Here is a 25,463-nt window from a genome sequence, read left to right on the forward strand (position 1 = left end):
ATTTTTAAACAACATATTACACAACCGTTCAAAAGTTTTGGATCGGTAAGATTTTTAACGTTTTTGAAAGAAGTCTCTTCTGTTCACCAAGGCTGTGTTTATTTGATAAAAAAAAAAAGAACTAATATTGTAATATATGTAAATCAGCTGTTTTCTATGTGAATAAAACACATGCTCAAACACAAACTGATGTCTCGTGTCTCTCACGGAGGAGTGGAGGTATAAACGGAGGAGCGATGACAGTGAAGGAGGAGAGAGGGCCAGGCCTGGACTATTTTAGCAGCAGTCGTCTCGTCCATGAGGGGCTGCCGTCTTTACTTTCGTTTTGTTGTTTGGTTGTTTTACGTTATTAAAGTCTTTGAATGTTTGCCGGTTCTCACCTCCTTCTTCCCACAACATCCAACTGCGTTACCCCCCCCAAAAAAAAAATTCTTACTAACTTTTGAACGATAGTGTTAAGATTCTATTTCAGAACTTTGATAGTGTCAACACTGATAATAATCATAAATGTTTCTTGAGCATCAAATCATCATATTAGAGTGATTTCTGGAGGATCATGTGACACTGAAGACTGGAGTAATGATGCTGAATATCAGCTTTGATCACAGGAATAAATTACACTTTACTATATATTCACATAGACAACAGCTGATTTACATTAGAATAATATTTCACAATATTACTGTTTTTTGTTGTTGTATTTTTAATCAAACAAATGCAGCCTTGGTGAGCAGAAGAGACTTCTTTTAAAAACATTAAAAATCTTACCGATCCAAAACTTTTGACTGGTAGTGTAAGTCTAACATCCTCACATGTCCAGATATCATAACCAGACATAGTGAGACATTATCATTTCTCCAACATCATCACAGCTCCAAGAATCCTCACAGATTTCAGCACATCTTCATACATCACATTTCCAGACATTATGAGACATCATAACATCTCCAACTAGATGTGATCAGATGTGCAGATGTTTTCCAGAGGTTTCTGAAGCATGTGAAGTGAACACATGACCTTGTGTGTTTAATCACAGGTTGATGGATTGTTGTGTGTGTGTGTGTGTGTGTTGTGTTCAGGGTGAAGACGGTTTCCCAGGAGCAAAAGGAGAAATGGGTTCTAAAGGAGACACTGTAATGACACACAACACAAACACACTAATGAAACACACAAACTCACGCACACACACACTAAAACATGCTGTTACCCCATCTGTGTGTGTCAGGGAGACTCCGGTGCTCCTGGGATGCGTGGTGAGGATGGTCCCGAGGGCCCCAAAGGACAGAGTGGCCCCTTGGGTGAATCCGGACCCTCGGGCATCGCTGGAGAAAAGGTGAAGCAGTCTAATGCAACATCATCAACATCAGTTGTAATTAGGGTTGGGTATCGTTTGAATTGTAACGATTCCGATTTCGACTCTGCCTATTGATTCCGATTCTTATTGATTCCTTATTTTGATTCCATTAAGTAAAAAAAAAATGTTTTTATTGATTATTGAATGTTAGGCTGCTGTCACTTTAAGAGCTGAAAACAAATATTTGATTCCTGAACTCAAGTATTCGATTCCTGAACTCAAGTATCCGATTCTGAACTCAAGTATTCGATTCCTGAACTCAAGTATTCGATTCCTGAACTCAAGTATCCGATTCCTGAACTTAAGTATCCGATTCATGAACTCAAGTATCCGATTCCTGAACTCAAGTATCCGATTCCTGAACTTAAGTATCCGATTCCTGAACTCAAGTATTCCGATTCCTGAACTCAAGTATTCCGATTCCTGAACTTAAGTATCCGATTCCTGAACTCAAGTATTCCGATTCCTGAACTCAAGTATTCCGATTCCTGAACTTAAGTATCCGATTCATGAACTCAAGTATCCGATTCCTGAACTCAAGTATTCCGATTCCTGAACTTAAGTATCCGATTCCTGAACTTAAGTATCCGATTCCTGAACTCAAGTATCCGATTCCTGAACTTAAGTATCCGATTCATGAACTCAAGTATCCGATTCCTGAACTCAAGTATTCCGATTCCTGAACTCAAGTATCCGATTCCTGAACTTAAGTATCCGATTCCTGAACTCAAGTATTCCGATTCCTGAACTTAAGTATCCGATTCATGAACTCAAGTATCCGATTCCTGAACTCAAGTATCCGATTCCTGAACTTAAGTATCCGATTCCTGAACTCAAGTATTCCGATTCCTGAACTCAAGTATCCGATTCCTGAACTTAAGTATCCGATTCCTGAACTTAAGTATCCGATTCCTGAACTCAAGTATTCCGATTCCTGAACTTAAGTATCCGATTCATGAACTCAAGTATCCGATTCCTGAACTCAAGTATCCGATTCCTGAACTCAAGTATTCCGATTTTCGATTCCCAACCCTAGTTATAATAGAAAGAAAAAATTATACTGCATCAAGCACCCTTTTTGCACTCTTTTTCCATTTTTTCCTTCTGATTTTGTCCCTCTCCTCGCAGGGAAAACTGGGTGTTCCAGGTTTACCAGGTTACCCGGGACGTCAAGGCCTGAAGGTGAAGCACGAGCAGATGATGAACAGATGAAGTTTTAGTGGGGTGGGAGAATAACTGCTGGTCTTGTGGTGGTTTCTTCTCAGGGTGCGGATGGTTTTCCTGGTCCTGTCGGAGTTCCGGGAGAGAAAGGGAAGAAGGTCACTGAACACATCCCTGTCATAAAAACACTTGCGCAAACACATAAGTATGTAAATGTGCACTGATGTGAGAATGCTGTGTTTCCCAGGGTCCACCGGGTCCTGCAGGGGCCGCGGGTCAGAGGGGCCCTAATGTGAGTGTCTCCGTCCACACTGAGGATTATCAGCATCCAGCTTGAGTCACATCCAACATCACTAATGTGTGTGTGTGTGTGTGTTGTCAGGGTGCTCGAGGAGGGAGGGGTGCAAGAGGACCCACTGGGAAATCAGGAGACAAGGTCAGAGGTCATATTAGGTCTATAATACAACATAATAATGAGCTGAAGCCAAACTCTTGTCTGTGTTTCTGTCATTCATTGTGATTATGAGTCTATTCTGATGCACTCGGTTCATATTATTGTGTTGAAATGACTGTAAAGGAATGTCCATCTCTGTTCTAGGGGTCTTCGGGACATGACGGCCCCCCAGGGCCCTCAGGAGAGAGAGTAAGAGATTGTCACACACATGTTCAAATGTCCAAACTGGACTGAAACCTGGAAATTAACACAGTTAGGATTTAATAAAATGAATCAAGTGCAAGTAAATGAGTGTCATTGATCATGTGACATGTGCTCAAATGCTGCAGGGGCCACAAGGACCTAATGGACGTGTAGGTGAGATGGGCCCCAAAGGACCCAACGTGAGTGACCCTCATCTTCACCTCATATGATAATACGACACGTACAGTATTCCCAACATCTTCCTGTTTGCAGGGGCCTGGTGGGAAGGACGGCCTGCCGGGTCATCCAGGCCAGCGGGGGGAGCCGGTGAGTCTCGCAACATCTACACACAGGCTTGTGGAACTGTGGAAGTCATGGGCTGAATCCGAAATCCCTCAAATAGGGCGTTATTTGAGGGGACGGGCATTTGTTGTGGTGTCCGAAGCCATAGTGGACTTTGAGTACACTCATTCTATCCCACAATGCACCGCAATAATGAGTGTACAACCGATGCACGCTTAACGGCTGTCCGAATTCAGTCGCTCTATTTCACTCACTCCTTCAAGTGAACAGTATTAGTGGACTAACGTAGGGATTAGTCAATGAGGGTTTAGGGGGCGATTTCGGATTCAGCCATGATGTATTTGTGTAGGCCAACCCATACTGGCTCCTTCGACTAAAATCCCAATTGGATTTTTCCATTGACTCGTGGATGATTGCAGAAAACCAACACAAAGTTTATGATTCTAACTCGTTTTCTACTTCATGAAAATCTTTACAAATGAAGACTGTGGTTTTGTTCCGTTGAACCAGAAAAACTTCAGCTGAATGAATGAACTATATCTATAATCTTTCATTTTGTTTGATCAAATACTAAATGTATCAGCAATATACTCACACGTTAATGAACACGTACATTCAAATTATTACAAATATGTGGCCTTTATTTGCTTCTGTTTGCTGTTTTGATTTGGGTTGGGATTTTAGCATTTCAAATTAGCGATGCCAATTCTGCGTCTTTTTGCAAAACATTCTGTTGCAGCTGAATACCATGATACACAAAAATCAGCAGCCTAAAGAACAACTAACTAATAAACTAGACTAACTTATATAAATTTCAAACATTTTTAAAGACAAGTAAACAGTAATACAATAAGAACAATAAGCAAATTAGCAATAGCACAAATAAATACAACTGAATAAATGTAAAATAACACTGCATGGTTTTCTTTTTATAAATAAAATATAGATTAATCCTTGTTAAAGCTACTGAAGTTATTCATTCAAGGGCAGTCAGTGATTTTCTTTTGTTCTCTGATTAACAGTAATAACACTGACGGGTTTATTAGGCTGCTGTCCCTTTAAGACCGAATGCGGGATCCAATATATGCGTTTATGATCACTTAAGACATGACCAACTGTGTTTTGACATACTTTTGTGTGTATTTGTCCGTTCAAGCGCAAGAAGACACACACAAGAGTTCTCTTTCGCATCTTCTTGCGCTTGAACGGTTTAAACCCACTTTAAAATGCACACACAGGAATCAAAATTTTTATTTCATAACAAGTATCCGATTCCTTACCCTAGTTTTGATGGTCTGTTGTTGATCTGGTGTTTGACATTCCCGACAGGGTTTCCAAGGAAAGACGGGTCCTCCGGGACCATCCGGTGTCGTTGGGCCGCAGGTGAGTTCATCGCTCAGGGATCTCTTAAAGGAGTCATAACCTAGTCTTAATTTGGATACCTACTGCTGTATTATAGTCTTTCATGCCCTTCTAAAAAATAAAAGTGAAAAAAAAAAAAAAAACGGAGCTCCTAAAACTGAAGGCATTATTGTCTCGCGAGATCTGATGCGATGTTTTGGCTGTCGTGGACGTAGAGTCCATTCCCCGTGTTTACCTTGAAGCTAACGTTACATACTATAGCCGCATTAGTAGTTAGCTGCTGTTTGTTACACACAGTAGAGCAATAAAAACAGTCTTACCGTTTCAATTTCAGACAAGTCCCGGATGGTTGGAATGGCACCTTTTTTCAAACGGAGCTTCGTGGCCAACTTCGCCTGATATTGGCCCAAATTTGTGAATGATTCCGGCGTAAAATGTTTAGCGCAGACACCGAACAATAAGCCAGTTGAAAGTGTTGCTGGGACAGCGTCATTAAAAATGAATTTTATCCACTGGTCCCTGATAGTTTGGTCCGTTTTTGGTATAGAAAACACATTCGCATGTTGTTTCTGGCAGTCAACCACAGAGCAACTCACGTGTGCACTCGGTTTCTCCATCTTTCGCAACTGAACTGAATATGAGGGGGAGAGGGGAAGGGCGGGCTTCCTGCTGCGGTGTCCATATATGGTATATCCTGCCCCGTCTTGACGTCAAGACGGGGCTGAAATCAAAATCTCGTTTTTTAGTGCGCGTGCACGTGGGCTATTTTACAAACCCTGAGGTAAACAAACGCTTCACTTTTAAATATCGGCTTCCCGGCCAGTGTATAATCATTATGCAATCATAACATACATTGATTCTCGTGGAAAAGTGAAATTTGCAGGTTATGACTCCTTTAAGAAGTCTTCATAACTGGGTGGATTCTTGTTTTTTTGTTTAAACTAATGACCACAGCTGTTGTTCCCACTGGTTGTGACTTTGTTTCCAGGGTAACACAGGAGAAACCGGACCGATGGGAGAGAGAGGACACCCGGGCTCCGCAGGACCAGCCGGAGAGCAAGGTTTACCTGGAGCCGCTGGGAAAGAGGGAGCAAAGGTGAGACAATCATCCTCATCAATGATAACACTTCCTTCTGTCTGTGCTTTCCTTTCCTTTCTGTCGTCATCTCATCATAACATGCGTGTGTTCGGTCCTCAGGGCGACCCTGGAGGCTCGGGTACTTCAGGAAAGAACGGTCCAGCGGGTCTGAAGGGTTTCCGCGGTAGTCGTGGAGCGCCGGGTGCCATGGTAACAATACTGTATCCGCCTGTCTTATGATTGTTGCCAGTGATTCTCTATGTTGTTATTGACCTATCGGTAAGCCCCTCCCCTCGAACGTTGATCAGCCAATGGCAGTTGAGTATCAGTTGCACGGGGAACTCGGACAACTTTAGGTTTCAGCGTCATAGAGAAACATTGGAAGATCTGAAGCTCTCGTCAGTTGTATGGTGTTTATGCTACAGAAATGTTAAAGCGATGTGCTGGGGTTCCTGTAACACTGATCCAGGATCCTGAGAAGGTGTTCATGTGTTGAATCACCGCACTGTGTGTGTTTTCACCAGCTCGATTCAAGCGTGTGATCAGATTTGCACGAACGGACCAATTATCTGCGCTATACGACTGAAGCCCGGTTCATTTATAATATCACTGATGTGAGCGCAGAAACCTGGTTCCCTAAGGATTCAATCCCGATGAAGACGGAAACGTTCATTTTCTGGTTGTCATTGACAAGACAGTTAGCAAATCCATTTGTTTGTCAGAGATAGCAACAGTAACTTAGGGGTGCGGGGCTTACCGATAGGTCAGTTGGACTGCTGCTGATTGGCCAGTGTTGTCATGTGACCTGTGCTCTCTTGTTTAGGGGCCGGTTGGACTAAAGGGCGGGGCGGGGCCGATCGGGCCCCCGGGACCTGCTGTATGTGACCTCATTCTGTAATCTCACAAAATCACATAGAGGGCTTATGACCTGGAGATGTTCTAGACTGATTCTTCACATTCTATTATACATTTATTCAGACACCTTCAACATTTCTCACATTATCACAGTTTATTCACTATAGTTTAGAAAATGGTGATAAAATATGAGCAGAACTCAGTTGATATTTGACTGGTTTTGTCCGTCCTTCTGTTAGACTGTCTCACACATGAATTATGTTGAATATCTGTCAGCTGTTAAATTTAACTACACAATTAGATAATACCAGTTTAGCTCAACCAATCACCAAGCAATGCTTCATTGTGTTCAGTCTGTGTGTAAAAAGAGCATTAGCAGTTAAAGACAACACACTTCAGCAGAACATGATCAGCTCAAAGTGTCCGATACTTTTTGGTCCCAAATTTGACAGGTAGTAACTGTATGAACATTTTTTGGGTATAATATGTCACAGTTTACTTTATTTTGCGATCCTCACTTACATAAATGAACTATAGTGTCCTGCACTCACTAGTGAAACAATTATCAAAAACTATATCTGGTGTCTGAATATTTTTTTGGTTTGACTGAATGTATGTAGATAGTAAGTATATTAACTTATTAATTCATAAATATGTGTGTGTCTTCCCAGGGGCCCACAGGTGAAAGGGGCCCCTCGGGATTGGCTGGTGCCATTGGTCAGCCTGGTCGACCTGGAACCATCGGTGGGCCTGGACCAATGGGAGAGAAGGGAGAGCCAGTAAGACACGCCCCTACGCACATGTGGTGATAAATCTCTGCCAGTGACCCGTGTGTGTGTAACGGTGTGTGTGTGCACAGGGAGAGAAGGGTCCAATCGGACCCGCGGGACAGGATGGTGAGCAGGGGCCAGTGGGATTGCCAGGAGCCGCTGGCCCTCCAGGACCCGCGGGAGAGGATGGAGATAAGGTGATGAGGGTGTATGCTCATCTGTGCTTAGTAGAGATGATGCTTGTAATCTAGAATGGACTTTTTGTTGTATTGTTAGTTAAGTCAATCATCACGAGCACTAGTTGTAAAAATGACAAAGTCCAAAAAGTTGCAGTGGGTTCAAACCTCCAGGGCCTTCAAGGCAGTGACCCAAGCCGAAGAGGGTCCACTCTGGCTGGGGAGGGAGTTCAATCTCCACCCTGGTGTGAAACCTCCAAGAAAAGGCAGGCTGATTTTCTGAAAGTGCATCCCAGGCAGGGTGCACCTCTCCTGGGCACGAATAAAGCCCAACCCCCATGGAGGAATTGACTCTGGGCTTGACTCTGAAGCCCAGCTCTAGAAATGGGTTATGTCAGGGTTATAGGGATAAACACGAAGATTGGTTCTGTAGGTCATCGAGAGCTGGAACTTGGTATATATACTAATTGGGGGTGTGTGTTTGTGTGTGTTTGTGTGTGTTTGTCAGGGGGAAACAGGAGCTCCAGGACAGAAAGGCAGTAAAGGAGACAAAGGAGAATCAGTGAGTGGCTGAAATACTGAAACACACACACACACACACACACACACACTGCTGCTAATGACCAGCTTGTTCTGCTCTCAGGGACCAGCAGGTCCAGCCGGCACTCAGGGGCCCGAGGGCCAGCCGGGAGCACCGGTGAGTGTGTTTGAGGAGGAGCGCTGTTGCTGTATTCAGAGAGAGTGTGTGTGATCGAGTGTGTGTGTGTGTGTGTGTCAGGGTGTGGATGGTGAGACCGGTCCCCCAGGACAGCAGGGCATGTACGGAGAGAAGGGAGACGAGGGCTTGAGAGGATTCAAGGGCTCCAGGGGCCCCGGGGGACTACAGGTACATGATCATTCACTGTCCCTCCTCCATCACACATCAGGAGATAATCATATAATACAGGTGTGTGTGTGTGTGTGTGTCTGCGTGTGTGTCTGTTTGTAGGGAATGCCCGGTCCTCCCGGAGAGAAAGGAGAGAGCGGGAACGCTGGTCTGATGGTGAGCTCATCGATTCATCTGTCAGATATGATCATGTTGTTTATTAATCTCTATGTAATGTGACTCAGAGTGTGTGTGTTTGTGTGTTTCCAGGGTCCTCCTGGTCAGTTCGGGCCCAGAGGAGCTCAAGGGCCCTCTGGTGGACAGGTACACACACACCTTCACTTTCTGAAACCATGATTTTATCAAATCCTAATAATTAATCAAAACAACAAAAAGGTACAAATAAAATAAGTTAATATTTATCTAAATAAAAACAATCAAAATAAAAAAAAGATGAAATATTTTATGTGTGTGTTTCAGGGTCCTCCTGGTCGTCCTGGTGTTCGTGGTCAGCCTGGTGGAGTGGGCGAGAAGGTTCGTTACAGTTAAACATGAGCTGATGGTGGTGATGATGATGATGATGATGATGATGATGATGATGATTGACAGGGTGAAGATGGCGAGTCAGGTGATCCTGGAGCTGTTGGTGTTTCTGGCAGCGCAGTGAGTCCTTCTCTCCTCTGAATAACCTGTGTGACGCGCATGACTTCCTGTATCGCTGCTGCCACACGTGTGTGTGTGTGTGTGTGTGTGTGTTGTCAGGGGGAGAAGGGTGAGCAGGGAGAGAAAGGAGACACGGGACCCCCCGGAGCGGCAGGTTCACCAGGAGCCAGAGGAGCACCTGGAGAAGACGGAGCAAAAGGGAACGCGGTCAGTGTGTGTGTGTGTGTGTCACACTGCAAAAAATGATGTTCTTCCTCAGAATTTCTGTCTTGTTTTCCAGCACAAATATCTAAACATTCTTAAAGTCCCCCTGTAGTCAATAATTGTATCCCTTAAAACTCATCTTTGATCACCAAAATTACATATTTAAACGTTTTTTTCTTGAAAAGTATGCGTGGTTCTATGAATATGCAAATGAGCCCCGCCTCCACTCACTCCCTCAGCTCAGAGATCCACTGGTTGACGATCACACGTTGATCTGATTGGTTACAAGGTAGTTTGTGACGTCAGAAACACCAGCGATTTCAAAGCGTGTTTTTGAGACTGTCTTTGGTTCACTGCAGTTTTAAGGAGGAAATACTCAGCAATGCTGTCGACTTATGAATTTACACATGGTTTGTCTTAAAGCACAGTAAAAACACCACATAGACGTACAACATTAAAAGCTGGATTTTCACCACAGAGTGAAATCAAGATTCATTTCCTGGAGAAGCAAAATTTATTCAGATATTAAGGCTTGTTTACTGAAAAAACACATCAAAATGAAGGGACTTTATGCCTAAAACATGAACAAATATCTGCTAATGGAGTCAGAAAAAGAAACTTAATTCAAAACGAAAATAATTTTTCTGACTTTTTTTAAAGCAAAAACTCACTTCATTTTCAACAATTGCTCATAAAAATATAATTTTCACAAATAAATGTATCTTGATTTAAACTCATCATAAAAGGGTAGTTGTGCTGGTCTTTTCTTCTCTATTGTTCCGTATATCCGGATGAAACGCTTCTGGAACAAGAACAAATGTGGGCGGGGCTTGACTGTGTCTATGGGGAATTGATTGGATGGTTCTGGTTTGCTATTGGTGGATCTCATGTGAGTGACAGGTTATAGCCCCACCCACATCTTCAGAGAAGAGAAGAGATGCTGCAAGAGGAACTTATTCTGATTCAAGATTATTAACACAATATTGATGTGCACCGATAAATCATTTACAATAAACACTGCAATATTCCAAAAAAATAGTCAATTTCAATTTCATGGTGACTTTAAGAATATTTGTACGGGAAAACACGGCAAGAACACTGAGATAGAAACTGATTTTTGCAGTGTATTATCTGCTGACGAACCCTCTCTCTGTTTCCCTCCAGGGTCCGATCGGTTTTCCTGGAGATTTGGGCGCTCCTGGAGAGGCGGGCATTAACGTGAGTATCTCCAGTGACGTCAGTCAAACACACTGTGATCGGTGGTGATGAAACGTCTCGTCTGTCCTCACAGGGGATCGACGGCAGTCCGGGATCTAAAGGAGATCACGGGGATCCTGGGAAATCTGTGAGTCTGTTCTAGTGCAGCACTAATATTTATGTCAAATAAGTTTCAGATAGTTTTAGTTAATGATAATAACTCTGGTTTCGACTCATTGCTCTGGTGATTAGGGCCCTCCAGGAGCCTCCGGAGAACCAGGACCTCCAGGAAGACCGGGACGCAGGGTGAGTGTGTGTTTGTGATCGTTCGGCTCAAGCACTACATGATTCAACTGTGTTTGTGTACTTGTGGAGCCTTGTGTGTTTATATATGTGTGTGTATCCTCGTTTAGGGTCACTTGGGTCCTGCTGGGAAAGAGGGGCGGCCGGGCCTGAAAGGAGACAAGGTGAGACAATCAGTTAGAAACACAGACTCACTGCGTCTGAACTAGAGGATAAATCACTGAGGCTTCCTTCACAGCTTCTGTCACACTGGGTAAGTCCCGCCCACAGTGAGATCTCATTGGTCCAGTGGTGTAAACGCAGTGACACACTAAACCGACAGGCAGTGTCAGTGTTTTTGTGGTGTGTTGTGCACTAGTCGGACCCCGTCTGTGGATTTTCGCCCAGTCGAGTCAGCCGATAGCCTCGTGGGCAGCACCGACTTATAGCTCTGTTGTGCTTCGGGCGATCCAAGTTCGAATCCCGGCTCGTGGACCTTTCCTGATCCCGTCCTCTCTCTCTCTCCCACCTCGCTTCTTGTCCACTCTATAAACTCTTTAAAAAAAAAGTAAAAAATCATGTTGAATCAACAGGGAATCCCTGAGTAAGAAACCAAGTCAAGTCAAGTCTCCTTCTTTTATGCAGTGCTTTTTTTTACAATATATAATGTTTTAAAGCAGCTTTACAGTGATAACAGGGAATTACAGTAACAGAGTGTTTAGGCTTTACAGCAGCTCTAGAATAAAGTTATTGTCCAGCTAAAGTTTTTAGTTTTTGATTGATGCACTTCTGTTGTAAAAATCATTAGTTATTAAATTAGGGGCCGCTAACACAACATCAACTAAAACCAGAAGCAAACACTCAGTTCTAGTAAACTCTTGAATGAGATCTGAGAGGATGAACTAATCTGAACTAATGGTCCTCCTGTTGTCCTTCACGTTCACTTGAATTGTTGACACTGGATCTCTGTCCGTGTTCAGGGAGCTCCGGGATACGAGGGCCTCATGGGAAAGCCGGGGCCGGTGGGCGGTCAGGGGAACTCTGGGAAGGCCGGACCTCAGGGGCTTCCGGGAATACCTGGACCAGCGGTGAGCTTCTTTCCTACATTTGTTAATGGTCTTCTACAGACTCATGTTAAACTCTCTCTACTCAAACCCACGTGACTGCAGTTTCATGAGGAACATGTCATGAAGTCATGAGTTTATAAATAGCCTTATCGTCCAGTAATATCCTTAAAGTCGGCAGAACATCTCTATTATGTAAATGCTTGTTCACACTCTCTCTCTCTGCTGTAGGGAGAACAAGGGCTGAACGGACCCCCAGGTCAATCGGGACCCCCGGGGCCGATGGTAACGCGTCATTAATCACTCCTCATGCGCTGATCTTTAATGTGATGTCATACTGATGATGTCATTGCACGTGTACAGGGCCCCGCTGGACTGGCAGGACTGAAGGGAGATCCGGGCAGGAAAGGAGAGAAGGTACGTCATCTCATATACACACACACACACACACTGGAAATACACATGAGTTTATCTGTGTGTGTGTGTGCTTTAGGGTCATGGCGGTCTGATTGGTTTGATTGGGCCGCCGGGTGAGTTCGGAGAGAAAGGTGATCGAGGACTGCCGGGAAACCAGGGGCCGCAGGGAGCCAAAGGAGAGGAGGTGAACACACACACCAATATACACACTTTCACAAACGCGGACAAGAAGATGATTTCACTGTGTCTCTGCTGACAGGGTCCAGTTGGACCTCCAGGACTCAATGGACCTCCGGGACCACCGGGACTGTCTGTAAGTCTAGTCTTCAGACCCATCAGGGTGTTCTGTGTGCGTTCGGGGTTGTTCTGGTGTCACAGCTTCTCTCTGTATCTCTGTGTTTCAGGGGTCCATGGGGCAGAAAGGATCTAAAGGAAGCCAGGTGACACACACCGAATTTGTTTTCATTTGTGGGATTTCGCTCTGATCATGTTTTGACATCTATTTGCAGAAGAGTGTTAGCATGCGACTGAGTTCTCCACCATATATGTAGGAATTAAACTGATGCCTTTATTAGCGTTTCCACTGTCGGGCCAAAAGCGGGCGGCTAGTGCGTGCCAGGGCCAGTCGCGTTTCCACTGTCACTCCCGGGGCTTCCTCAGGCCCCCAGGCCCAGCCCCGAATACCTTGGTCTACAGCGGGCCAGCTCGAGCTTGAGAAGTGGTTACGAACAGAGTCAGAGTTTACCTGAGTCTGGAGACGCCAGCGCCGGATGTTTCTATACCAGCTAACATCAGCATTAAAGACATCATTTTAGCTCAAAACTCACTTTCATGTTTGAATATCTTCTGTTTGTGATCCGATGTGGATTCTGATCACCGTGTAAGGCAGAAATATTTATATGCGATGCAAAAGACTATGCACGCTAATCATTACCATAGTAAACATGGTAAATATGAACGCTTGAAGAAATCAGACAAATCATATAGGCTATCACAATCGTGTATTTATTTGATCTGTCAGTACGTCTCGTCTCTTTATACCGGACTCTCTGATATCCGTATTTAGCTCTGCATATGTCATAAAATAACCAGCTTTTCGGGAGCTTCCTCTGTTTCTCTGACTGGAAATATAACTGTACTGGGAGAGAGTGCTAAAGCTCCTCAGGTCGTAGTTTTGGTGGCATATTTATAGAAATGATCATTCTTTCTAAATGTGATGTAAACACAGGCTATGTAACTAAACAGAAACAGACACGGCTGAATTAAGTACGTGTCTCTTTCTTTTGTGATTTATTGGTAAATACCACTTTATCTCTGTGTGACTAATGTGCAATCTTGACACAAATTAATTCATTAGGATTAATGTATCACTTTTTATTGTAAACCTGTGGTAAAACATCGATGCTTGGGTTTTAAATCTTGAAGTAAACAACAAAAATGCCAACAAGGGGCCACATTTATCATGTTCGTTCTGCGATCTCGCTAGTTTCCATTGATTCTTTTCAATGGGTTTGTGTGACGTTGTTTCAGAGAGGCGTGTTACGGGTGTGTTTTAGTGAAGCGCTGCAGAGATTCTGGCCCGACAGTGGAAACGCGGCTATTCAAAGCAACTTAAAATAAAGGAGCAAAAGCAGTTCGTCACAGAGCTCAATCCACCGCACTGGAACAGAGAGGGTGAAGGGTCTGGAAAGCGAGAGTGAGCGTGCTCTTATCAGTCTGTGAGCTCATGAACACCAGCGGATACTGGATAATGTGAATGATGTGGTTTATTTAAGGGCCCTATTGGACCCAGAGGAGATACCGGTCCTGCCGGACCCCCAGGACCCCCGGTGAGTCTCCAGTCCCCATGTTTTTAGGATGAATAAATGGCCGAAGGAGCATTAACAGAGCAAGCGTCTCTGTCCAGGGTTCTCCCGCGGTGGGAATGGTGGCTCCTCCGGGACTGGACGGCCGTGGGAAGAGGAGGAGACATTCGGAAGTGGACGGAGCCGCTGTGGAGGACGGAGAGATGCAGGACGACGAGGCTCAGGGGGAGGAGAAGGACATGGAGGAGGTGTTCGCCTCTCTGTCATCCATGAGGACTGATGTGGAGGGACTCAGAACTCCCCTGGGAACCTTCCACAGTCCCGCCCGCACCTGCAAAGAGCTGTGGATGTGCCACCCCGAGTATCCCGACGGTACGGGGATCCAGTCCGCGCTTGATCCAGTGCTGGAGAATGTTTCTCACACTCTATTGCTGCGTTCTCAGACCGATTCTGATTTCTCTGCATGACTTTTGACCTCAGGTGTTTACTGGATTGACCCCAACCAGGGTTGCCATAGAGACGCGTTTAAGGTGTTCTGCAACTTCACAGCAGAAGGTGAAACGTGTCTCCAGCCACACAGCAGCATACAGTCGGTGAGATCTTCAGTCACACACCTGTACTTCTACAGCAGAAGCTTTGGTTTAGATGAATGCCTTAAGCCTTTATATCTGCCATGTGTCATCAGAAATAAAGTGACGTGTGAATGATGTTTATTGTGCACAGGTCAAAATGGCTTCATGGAGCAAAGAGAAACCAGGAACCTGGTTCAGCCAGTTCAAGAAGGGCTCACAGGTCATTCATTATTGTGTTGTTGTGTTATCTTTAGCCTCTGTCCCTTCATTCACACTCTGTCTGTCTGCCTCGTGTAGTTTTCGTATGTGGATGTGGACGGAAACCCCGTTCATGTGGTTCAGCTGGGTTTCCTGAAGCTCCTGAGCGCCACGGCCCACCAGAGCTTCACATACGTGTGCCAGAACTCGGCCGGCTGGCTCGACAGCGCCTCCCTCAGCTACACACACGCACTGCGCTTCAGAGGCGGACACGGGGAGGAGCTGACGCAGAAGAACACACACTTCATCCAGCCCACGCACGACGGCTGTCAGGTACACACTCGCCTCATCTCACTGTGATCAACACACTCGCCCCATTCGGGCAGCCATTGAGCATACATCAGCTGTACACTCGTTATTGCGGTGCATTGTGGGATAGAATGAGTGCACTCGATAATGTCCTCTATGGTTTCAGACACCACTATAATGCCCTATTTGAGGGTATAGGGAGCGATTTCGGATTCAGCCTTAGTGACTCCTGAATCAATCCATATAAGCGACTCAGTGAATCCTGAATCAGTTCACATAAATGACTCAATGAATCCTGAATCAGTTGACATAAATAACTCAGTGAATCCTGAATCAATCCATATGAACAAGTCAGTGAATCCTGAATCAGTTCACATAAATGACTCAATGAATCCTGAATCAGTTCACATAAAGGACTCAGTGAATCCTGAATCAATCCATATGAACAAGTCAGTGAATCCTGAATCAGTTCACATAAATGACTCAGTGAATCCTGAATCAGTTCACATAAATGACTCAGTGAATCCTGAATCAGTTCACATAAATGACTCAGTGAATCCTGAATCAGTTCACATAAGCGACTCAGTGAATCCTGAATCAGTTCACATAAATGACTCAATGAATCCTGAATCAGTTGACATAAATAACTCAGTGACTCCTGAATCATTCCATATAAGCGACTCAGTGAATCCTGAATCAGTTCACATAAATGACTCAATGAATCCTGAATCAGTTGACATAAATAACTTAGTGAATCCTGAATCAATCCATATGAACAAGTCAGTGAATCCTGAATCAGTTCACATAAATGACTCAATGAATCCTGAATCAGTTCACATAAAGGACTCAGTGAATCCTGAATCAATCCATATGAACAAGTCAGTGAATCCTGAATCAGTTCACATAAATGACTCAGTGAATCCTGAATCAGTTCACATAAATTACTCAATGAATCCTGAATCAGTTCACATAAGCGACTCAGTGAATCCTGAATCAGTTCACATAAATGACTCAATGAATCCTGAATCAGTTGACATAAATAACTCAGTGACTCCTGAATCATTCCATATAAGCGACTCAGTGAATCCTGAATCAGTTCACATAAATGACTCAATGAATCCTGAATCAGTTGACATAAATAACTCAGTGAATCCTGAATCAATCCATATGAACAAGTCAGTGAATCCTGAATCAGTTCACATAAATGACTCAATGAATCCTGAATCAGTTCACATAAAGGACTCAGTGAATCCTGAATCAATCCATATGAACAAGTCAGTGAATCCTGAATCAGTTCACATAAATGACTCAGTGAATCCTGAATCAGTTCACATAAATGACTCAGTGAATCCTGAATCAATCCATATGAACAAGTCAGTGAATCCTGAATCAGTTCACATAAATGACTCAATGAATCCTGAATCAGTTCACATAAATGACTCAGTGAATCCTGAATCAATCCATATGAACAAGTCAGTGAATCCTGAATCAGTTCACATAAATGACTCAATGAATCCTGAATCAGTTCACATAAATGACTCAATGAATCCTGAATCAGTTCACATAAATGACTCAGTGAATCCTGAATCAATCCATATGAACAAGTCAGTGAATCCTGAATCAGTTCACATAAATGACTCAGTGAATCGTGAATCAGTTCACATAAAGGACTCAGTGAATCCTGAATCAGTTGACACAACTCATTGAACACAGCTCCCTCTGTCATGTGACGTTCCCCGTGTGTTGTCGTGTGTTGTTTCTCATGTGACGTTCCCCGCGTGGTGTGTTGTGTTGCTCTGTGTGTAGTGGCGTTCGGGGCAGGACCGGACCGTCCTGGAGGTGGACTCTCCTCACTCGGACGCTCTGCCACTCATGGACGTGGCCGTCACAGACTTCGGGAACTCCAGGCAGAAGTTCGGGTTCAGCGTGGGGAAGGTCTGCTTCAACGGCTAGTCCAGAAAAGACTTGTATATTTATACATCAGTCCTTCAGGTGCTTGTGTTAGTCTGATTCTCTGAGAACAGGAAGTGGTGCTTGAAGGGAGATCATGTGACATGATTACACACATCCAGACCTCACAGAGATTCACACTTATTTTGTACTGTTTGTTTGAGAGATGTTGATGTATTTTTGTATTTGTTTGTTTGAATGTTTGGTAATCTTGAGGCCGTATTTTAACTTGTTTATATGATGTACTGATTTTAGTGTTTAATATGGATGGAGATTCTCTGATAAATACTGTTTGAGAGGAGAGATTTTTAAATAAAACTATTACTTAATGAAACCACTGGTTTAGGACGCGTGATTTACAGACACAAATCAGCTTTCATTTCAGTTCGAACATTTCCCTGAATAAATGTGTGATTCAATATAATAACAGGTCAATTATCCAGCGTCTCTTTCATGATGATCTTCAAACTGAAACTGAAACACAGTCAGTGCCTGAGCTGCAGAAATAAAACATTAAATCATAATTACAAGAGGATTTACTACAAGATTAACTCAGAATTCTGACATAAAAAGTCAAAATCAACTTCAAAACAGTCAGAATTTAAACTTTTTATATCATAATTCTGACTTAAAATGTTGAAATAGGCATCCTAAGTTAAAATTTTAATTGAAATTATTCATTAAAAAATCATAATAATGAGATTAAGTCGAAATTCTGACTTAAAAAGTAAAAATTATGACAAAAATTTGAATTTATGACATAAAAGTTATAATTATGACATATAATGTCAATTTAGATTTAATGTTATAATTTTGACTTTTTAATCTCATAATTATGACTTTGTCAATATGTCAAATTATACTTAGACTGAGTATTACTGTTATTTTTGCATTATGTTCATGCCAGTTAAACACATTTACACCTGAAAAGTGATGATGATTCTCGTTAGATTCTCATGACTGTCATATCATTATTATTATTATTTTATGTAAATCAGAATAAACACATACATAATATATTCTACCACTGTGATTTAATTCATTATTTTGCATTACAGGAATGATTGAGGGATTTCCTGTATCTTTCCTAGGATACACACCTTCCCATCTCTCTCTCTGTCTCTCTCTCTCTCTCTCTGTCTCTCTCTCTCTCTCTCTCTCTCTCTCTCTCTCTCTCTCTCTCTCTCTCTCTCTCTCTCTCTGTCTCTCTCTCACTCTCTCTCTGTCTCTCTCTCTCGCTCTCTCTCTCTCTCTCTCTCTTCTCTCTCTCTCTCTCTCTCTCTTCAGAGGCGTGTGTGTTCTGTTGTTCCTCTGTTCTGGTCAGCAGTGGATCAGGTTGTTTGGACTCGACGACTCTTATGATCTGTCAGAGTTTCAGAGACTCGGATCCGCCTGCAGTTTTTGGCTCCTCCAGATTAGTCCAAACTTTCTTCTGACAGCAGGACCGCACTGGCTGTCATTACCGTGACAGGACTAACAGAAGGACTAGCGTGTGTGTGTGTGTGAACATGAGCGTTCCTCTGCTGAAGCTCGGTGCGGTTGTGAGCACCATGATCATGGTCTCGAACTGGATGTCCCAGAAGCTGCCGGCGCTGGTGGGTCTCCATCAACACGGCGCTCGACCCGGGACCTCGGAGAAGCTCATCAGCGTACGTACAGATATCACTGTATTTGTGTCTGCTTTATTGTGGGTTTGTGCTTTACTGTCTTTTAGAGCGTGTGTGTGTGTGTGTGTGTGTGTGTGTGTGTGTGTGTGTGTGTGTGAGAACAGAGACAAACTCACTGACACGCAAACACTCCCACACACACAGTGTGGCACTTCCTCTAAGAACTGGAGATCTGCCACTCACCGTTGGCCAAGACCTGGCATCGCCACGGCAACCTCACAACACCAGCCAGCCAATCAGAGGCAGCAGAAAACACACACTCAGCACCAGCCAGCCAATCAGAGGCAGCAGAAAACACACTCAGCAACAATCAGTGAATATGAGACTTAAGGCACAACCAACGTTATCATTGTGGCTGCCTTATTTCAGAAAAGTAACCATTATATTGCAATGTAAGTGAGAAATCACAGTAATTTACACCTTACAGGGAGTAACAGTTAATTTTATAACGGTAACTTTTCTGAAATGAGTCAGACTGGACGACATGTGGCAGTCTTGGGAGCGAGACACAGCGAGACATGCAGGAATAGTGAGTGTTTTCATAAATATATAAAAGATATAAAATATAAAAGATTGGATGACGCGCAATTTTCTTTTATTAAATCCAGACAAGACAGAGGTACTAATCATCGGTTCAAAAAACCGCCCACAAAACCTCTCACAATACAACTTTAACATAGTAGGATGTCCTGTTACTTTATCCTCTACAGTAAAAGACCTGGGTGTTATACTAGACTACAACCTGTCTTTTGAAAATCATATTTCATATGTTACAAAACAGCCTTTTTCCACCTTAGAAACATTGCTAAGCTACGTAATATGCTATCTGTTTCTGATGCAGAAAAGTTAGTTCATGCGTTCATGACCTCGAGACTAGATTACTGTAATGCTTTATTAGCTGGTTGTCCTGCATCCTCAATAAACAAGCTACAGTTAGTCCAAAATGCCGCCGCTAGAGTTCTTACTAGATCAAGAAAATATGATCATATAACACCGATTTTATCATCACTACATTGGTTACCTATAAAGTCCCGTATTAATTACAAGGTATTGCTACTGACTTATAAAGCCCTAAACGGCTTAGCTCCAGTCTATTTAACGGATCTTCTATCGCCCTATAATCCATCATGCTCTTTAAGATCACTAAATTCGAGGCTTTTGGTCATACCTAGGATATCCAGATCCACCAAAGGAGGGAGAGCATTTTCACATTTAGCTCCAAAACTCTGGAATAGTCTTCCTGATACTGTTCGTTGCTCAGACTCGCTCTCCCAGTTTAAAACTAGATTAAAGACGCATCTCTTCAGCCAGGCATTCATATAATACTTTTAATCTTACAGTTAAATCCGGTCTCTAGTTCATAAACGCCAGAGGAGAACTGGCCCCCGACTGAGCCCGGGTTCTCCCAAGGTTTTTTTCTCCATTAGGTCCTGATGGAGTTTTTCGGTTCCTTGCCACTGTTGCCTTTGGCTTGCTCAGTTGGGGATATTTGGGGATATTTAATTTAATTAATCAATCAACGATACTATTGATCAGCTTTACCAAACGTGGACGTTCCTCTAGAAACAAACATTGATGTATTGTTTTAATTTATTACTGTAAAGCTGCTTTGATACAACCTATGTTGTGAAAAGCGCTATATAAATAAACTTGACTTGACTTGACTTGACTTGTTTTCAGATAGGTTTCCCTGAACACTCCCTGGTCCACCATTGGTCAGTCAGTGAGATGGCCCCGCCCCCAAACTTACACGATTGGTTGTGAAAGCATCACAGAGTCACAGTGCTTCACTCTTCAGGAGTTAAACTACCAGTGACTGACTTACAGTGATTAATATTAAACGGACACACCTGAACTAGCGTAGCATCTGCACACCTGAACTAGCGTAGCATCTGCACGTCACACACATCAGCTTTTCTGCAGGAACTGAATATGAGCGCTGATGTAGTAATTAATCACACTACATTTGTGTTTTAAATGAATTATGGTGAGAAGAGGGTTCGTCCAGTGAAGAGCTTTTACACTGAAGGTCAAACACTGCGAGCGAGTGTGTGTGTGTGTGTGTGTGTGTGTGAGAGAGAGAGAGAGTGTGTGTGTGTGTGTGTGTGTGTGTGTCACCATGATGCTGGTCCTCTCTGTGTGGGAGTGTGTTTGTGTTTCATACGCCGCTGTGACACACACATTGAGACTCACAGTAACCGGATCAGAACAGATGGAAAAGGCTCGTCTAATTAAAGAGCCCAGCAGCCTGTGTGTGTGTGTGTGTGTGTGTGTGTGTGTGTGTGTGAGAGAGAGAGAGAGTGTGTGTGTGTGTGTGTGTGTGTGTGAGAGAGAGAGAGAGAGAGAGAGAGAGAGAGAGAGTGTGTATGTGTGTGTGTGTGTGTGAGAGAGAGAGAGTGTGTGTGTGTGTGTGTGTGTGTGTGTGTGTGTGAGAGAGAGAGATTTTTTATTTTTCAAAAAACATTTATTACAAAAATATTTAACAATTTTAAAAACTTTCAAATGTAAATGTTTATAGAAAATATGAAAAATCAATTTCACTGTCCATAACGGAACACAATGCCCCTCTATGGCACCATATCTTTTCAAACGCTTCTAGACAGTTAGTAGCTTTATAAAAATAAAAATCAATTAGCAGTCTAGCTTTGATCATGGCTCTAAACATCATCACAACATCATAATCACCTTTTTGTTCAATTTTCCTCTTTCTGCTAACATATACTGCCATTTTTGCCTTGCCTACAATAAAATTAATCAATTGGCATTCATCTTGTCTTCTTCTGGTATATTTAAAACCAAAAATAAAAACTGTTACAGTAAAATTCTCATCAAAACGAATGAAAATATCCTTCAACAAGTCAAATAAAGGCTTAAGTCTTGAGCAGTGCATAAACATGTGAAAAACTGTTTCTCTTTGAGAACAAAAAGGGCACTCTTGATTAACATTTGGATTTAAAATAGAAATAAAAGAATTAACAGCAATTATACCATGTACAATTCTCCATTGTAAGTCTCCAATTCTTTTTGTTAATGGTGGCTTATAAAGTGCCCTCCACTCTGGTTTTACATTTTCATGAACTTCAAGAATAGTGCGCCAAGGTGAATCAACTCTTTCATGCAACCCTTTTTTGTTGAAAACTTTTACACAAGCATTGTAAAAAACTTTTCCCCCAACTTTATATAAATCCATATCGGATACATTTTCCAAAAAAACTCCAGAATTTTCCCCTATATTTGGGGACAAAAAACACTTTGGAAAAGCATCTTTATCGCTAGGCAGAAGTTTCTTAGCAAAACAGTTTCCAAGCATGTTCAACTCTTTCGCTGTAAATACAGACTGCAAATTCTGAAGAAATCTTTCAACAATTCGAACTGATTTAATACCTAATAAGGCAGCCACATTTTCCACATTTTTAAAACAGGGACCAGTCACATTAATTAAACGCCCCAGTGTTACAATTTTGGATTTAATAAGAGCACCATTTGATAGTCCACATGCATGTGAGATATCCAGACGAGCACCATAAATCATGGGTTCTTCGAGTAACCAAAAAAGAGAATCTGTCTCAGTTCTTTTCACTTTAAAAAGGTCCCAAACTTTAAACAGATTTCTATAAAAAACAGGAAGCTCCGTTGTACTGATTCTCTTTGGATCCATCAAAAATAAATTTTCGCTTAAACAGAGTTCATCAACGGACTGAAGTATAACACAGGCCACTGACTTCCAGGCCATGTTCTCTGAGCTGGTAAGCAAGCGTTGTATAAATTGTAGCCGAAAGGCCGCAGTCCTGCTTTGTACATGTATGAGTCCTTGACCCCCTTCTTCTTTTTTTAAATACAAGATATTGTGCGGTATCCAGTGTAACTTGTCCCAAAAAAAGTCCAATAAAACAGACTGGATCTTTGCAAGTAAATAAGCTGGTGGGTCAATGCAGGCCATCCGGTGCCACAAAGAGGAAGCCACCAAATTATTAATCACCAAAGTACGTCCTCTGTATGATAAATTTGGTACAAGCCATTTCCATTTTTCAAGTCGGCTCTTAAGCTTTTCAACAGTTCCGATCCAGTTTTTTTGAGATACTGTTTCATTTCCTAAAAAAACTCCCAAGTATCTCAAACCATCTCTTGTCCAGCATAGACCTCCTGGAAGATTTGGTAGTGCTCTACATTTCCACTCTCCCATCAAAACTGCCTCACTTTTATTCCAATTAATTCTTGCAGATGAAATTGATCCAAAATCTTTTAGTGTCTCAAGTAATACATCAACATCACTTTGTTTATTAATCATCACCACTACATCATCTGCATATGCAGACAGACACAGAGGAATCTTACAATTCTGTAGAGACACTCCTTCTAGAACTCTCCTTAAAACACTTAAAAGTGGTTCTATTGCAAGTGTGTATAATAACCCTGAGAGTGAACAGCCTTGTCGTACTCCTCGACCCACTTTGAAAGGAGCACATAAGCCACCATTAATCTTCAGAATACTCTCAATATCACAATATAGGATTTTAACATAAGATAAAAAATCTGAGTTAAAACCAAAAGCCTGAAGCGTCTTCCACAAATAGTTGTGTTCGACGCGATCAAATGCTTTTTCTTGATCTAAGGAAATCAAGCCTATGTCAAGACCAAACATTTTAGTTACATCAAACAAATCTCTGATTAAATGAATGTTGTCAAAAATTGACCTACCAGGCACACAATATGACTGGTCAGGATGAATGACTTCATCTAAAAACTCACCCAAACGGGTAGCTAGTACTTTAGATAACAGTTTATAATCACAACACAATAAGGACACGGGTCTCCAATTTTTAATATCACTTAAATTACCTTTCTTAGGCAAAAGGGTCAAGACCGCTCTTCTACAACTTATTGGCAATCGTCCTTTTGTTAAACTGTCATTAAGAACTAATAACAAATCTTCTCCTATAACAGACCAAAAACTTTTGTAAAACTCAATCGGGATTCCATCTAATCCAGGAACTTTACCATTGTCCATACTTTGAAGAGCTTTAAACAATTCTTCCAGGCCAATAGGCTTTGAAAGTGCTATATTTGCTTTTTTTGACATTTTTGGTAATTGTCCAAAAAAAGCCTTCTCTAAGTCTTTATCTTCTTTATATTCAGACTTGTAAAGTTTTTCATAAAAACGAACTGCTCTTTCTCTTATTTCCTTAGAGTCTGACAACAAAGATCCAGACTCAGAAAGTAATGAATGAATAAAACGTTTCTGGCCATTCTTTTTTTCTAAACCAAAGAAATATTTCGATGGTACATCCATCTGTTCTATGGTTTTAAAACGCGATCTGACCAGCGCCCCCTGTGCCTTCATCTCTTGTAGGTCAGATAAAGCAGTTTTCTTTAAAAAAAGAGAATCGACATACGCTTGATTTTCACTTAATTGTGCCATATCTTGAAGATTAAGAATTTCAGCTTCTAAAACTCTTATTGACTTAGCGGTCTCCTTTGTGATATTTTGAGTATACTGTTGACAAAAAACCTTGATTTGAGTCTTGCCAAAATCCCACCAACTCTGCAGAGAAGAAAAAGAAACTTTTTCATTTTTAAAATTTTTCCAAAAAAAATCAAAAGTCTCTTTAAAAAAGGCATCATTTATCAAAGCAGTGTTAAAATGCCAATACGCACTCCTTGGTGAGACAGAATTGAAGAAAACACTGCAAATAACTAAACTGTGGTCTGAAAAACCAACCGGATTTATTATACAGCTCTTAAAAACACTGTGATGGTGTTTAAAACTGTAAAATCTATCTAGTCTTGCTAAAGACAATAGATTTTCGTGTGCATGAGCCCATGTATATTGCCGTAAATCTCCGTTTATGCTTCTCCAGACATCACATAGATCGTTTCTTTCTATTATTTCACAAAGCCGCTTACGAGAAGGCATATGTGGCTCTATATGATTGCGATCAATATTTTGTTCAACACAATTAAAATCACCACCAAGAAATAAATACTCTTCGCTATTACATTTATCTAAAGTTGAGCATAGAATATCTAAAAAAGCAACTCTCTCTATTGGAAAAGTGGGAGCATACACACAAATAAAAACCAAAACATATTTTTCAAAAAAAGCTTGAATTTTTAAAAGTCTCCCCTTCACTATTTCTTCTATCTTAAAAGAGCATGGATTAAACTTCTTTGCAAACATGATGGCAACTCCTCCACTACGTGAAGTTTTATGACTTAGAAATATATGACCATTCCATTCTTTTATCCAGTCTGTAGCATTTCTATCATCACTGTGTGTTTCTTGTAAAAAAAGAACATCAAGTTGTTTCTGCCTTATTGTTTCATGCACTTGCATTCTCTTTACATCATCTCTGGCTCCGTTCACATTTAAAGATGCTATACGGATATCTGCCATGTGTAAAGAAAAAAAGAAACTTACAAAAAATAATCTATACAGAAACACACAGCCACTCAAGGCAAAGGATCTATGCCACTTTATCATCATTATTCAGCTGGTTTTGGATTTTTGTAACAAATTTTTTCAGTCGATATACTTCTTTATCCAGAAAGGAACCTTCACTCATCAGATTCTTAG

General features: G+C 42.0%; 2 protein-coding genes across 4 annotated transcripts in view; both read left to right on the forward strand.

Moving 5' to 3' along the window:
- col5a3b (collagen, type V, alpha 3b) overlaps positions 1-17,737 on the forward strand; it is a 48,702-nt gene extending 30,965 nt beyond the window's left edge. Inside the window, exons 27-65 of one of the 2 annotated variants that reach the window (XM_079864325.1) lie at positions 1,080-1,133; positions 1,226-1,333; positions 2,483-2,536; positions 2,620-2,673; positions 2,763-2,807; positions 2,898-2,951; positions 3,114-3,158; positions 3,299-3,352; positions 3,426-3,479; positions 4,785-4,838; positions 5,806-5,913; positions 6,016-6,105; positions 6,719-6,772; positions 7,422-7,529; positions 7,610-7,717; positions 8,205-8,258; positions 8,340-8,393; positions 8,475-8,582; positions 8,685-8,738; positions 8,832-8,885; positions 9,042-9,095; positions 9,171-9,224; positions 9,324-9,431; positions 10,593-10,646; positions 10,720-10,773; positions 10,878-10,931; positions 11,039-11,092; positions 11,888-11,995; positions 12,203-12,256; positions 12,335-12,388; positions 12,465-12,572; positions 12,648-12,701; positions 12,793-12,828; positions 14,164-14,217; positions 14,295-14,565; positions 14,674-14,786; positions 14,917-14,985; positions 15,063-15,296; positions 17,079-17,737. In XM_079864325.1, coding sequence (XP_079720451.1) covers positions 1,080-1,133; positions 1,226-1,333; positions 2,483-2,536; positions 2,620-2,673; positions 2,763-2,807; positions 2,898-2,951; positions 3,114-3,158; positions 3,299-3,352; positions 3,426-3,479; positions 4,785-4,838; positions 5,806-5,913; positions 6,016-6,105; positions 6,719-6,772; positions 7,422-7,529; positions 7,610-7,717; positions 8,205-8,258; positions 8,340-8,393; positions 8,475-8,582; positions 8,685-8,738; positions 8,832-8,885; positions 9,042-9,095; positions 9,171-9,224; positions 9,324-9,431; positions 10,593-10,646; positions 10,720-10,773; positions 10,878-10,931; positions 11,039-11,092; positions 11,888-11,995; positions 12,203-12,256; positions 12,335-12,388; positions 12,465-12,572; positions 12,648-12,701; positions 12,793-12,828; positions 14,164-14,217; positions 14,295-14,565; positions 14,674-14,786; positions 14,917-14,985; positions 15,063-15,296; positions 17,079-17,225 — 3,102 coding nt within the window. In that variant the 3' untranslated portion in view covers positions 17,226-17,737. Of the gene's footprint in view, positions 1-1,079; positions 1,134-1,225; positions 1,334-2,482; positions 2,537-2,619; positions 2,674-2,762; positions 2,808-2,897; positions 2,952-3,113; positions 3,159-3,298; positions 3,353-3,425; positions 3,480-4,784; positions 4,839-5,805; positions 5,914-6,015; positions 6,106-6,718; positions 6,773-7,421; positions 7,530-7,609; positions 7,718-8,204; positions 8,259-8,339; positions 8,394-8,474; positions 8,583-8,684; positions 8,739-8,831; positions 8,886-9,041; positions 9,096-9,170; positions 9,225-9,323; positions 9,432-10,592; positions 10,647-10,719; positions 10,774-10,877; positions 10,932-11,038; positions 11,093-11,887; positions 11,996-12,202; positions 12,257-12,334; positions 12,389-12,464; positions 12,573-12,647; positions 12,702-12,792; positions 12,829-13,918; positions 14,123-14,163; positions 14,218-14,294; positions 14,566-14,673; positions 14,787-14,916; positions 14,986-15,062; positions 15,297-17,078 lie in introns of those variants that run through there. The other variant, XM_079864326.1, reaches the window with a different exon arrangement.
- Positions 17,738-18,511: 774 nt separating this feature from the next.
- olfm2b (olfactomedin 2b) overlaps positions 18,512-25,463 on the forward strand; it is a 15,244-nt gene continuing 8,292 nt past the window's right edge. Inside the window, exons 1-2 of one of the 2 annotated variants that reach the window (XM_079864360.1) lie at positions 18,512-18,557; positions 18,665-18,871. In XM_079864360.1, coding sequence (XP_079720486.1) covers positions 18,731-18,871 — 141 coding nt within the window. In that variant the 5' untranslated portion in view covers positions 18,512-18,557; positions 18,665-18,730. Of the gene's footprint in view, positions 18,558-18,661; positions 18,872-25,463 lie in introns of both variants that reach the window. The other variant, XM_079864361.1, reaches the window with a different exon arrangement.

The sequence above is a fragment of the Squalius cephalus genome (genome assembly GCF_949319135.1).
Source record: "Squalius cephalus genome assembly, chromosome: 2".
Taxonomy (NCBI): domain Eukaryota; kingdom Metazoa; phylum Chordata; class Actinopteri; order Cypriniformes; family Leuciscidae; genus Squalius; species Squalius cephalus.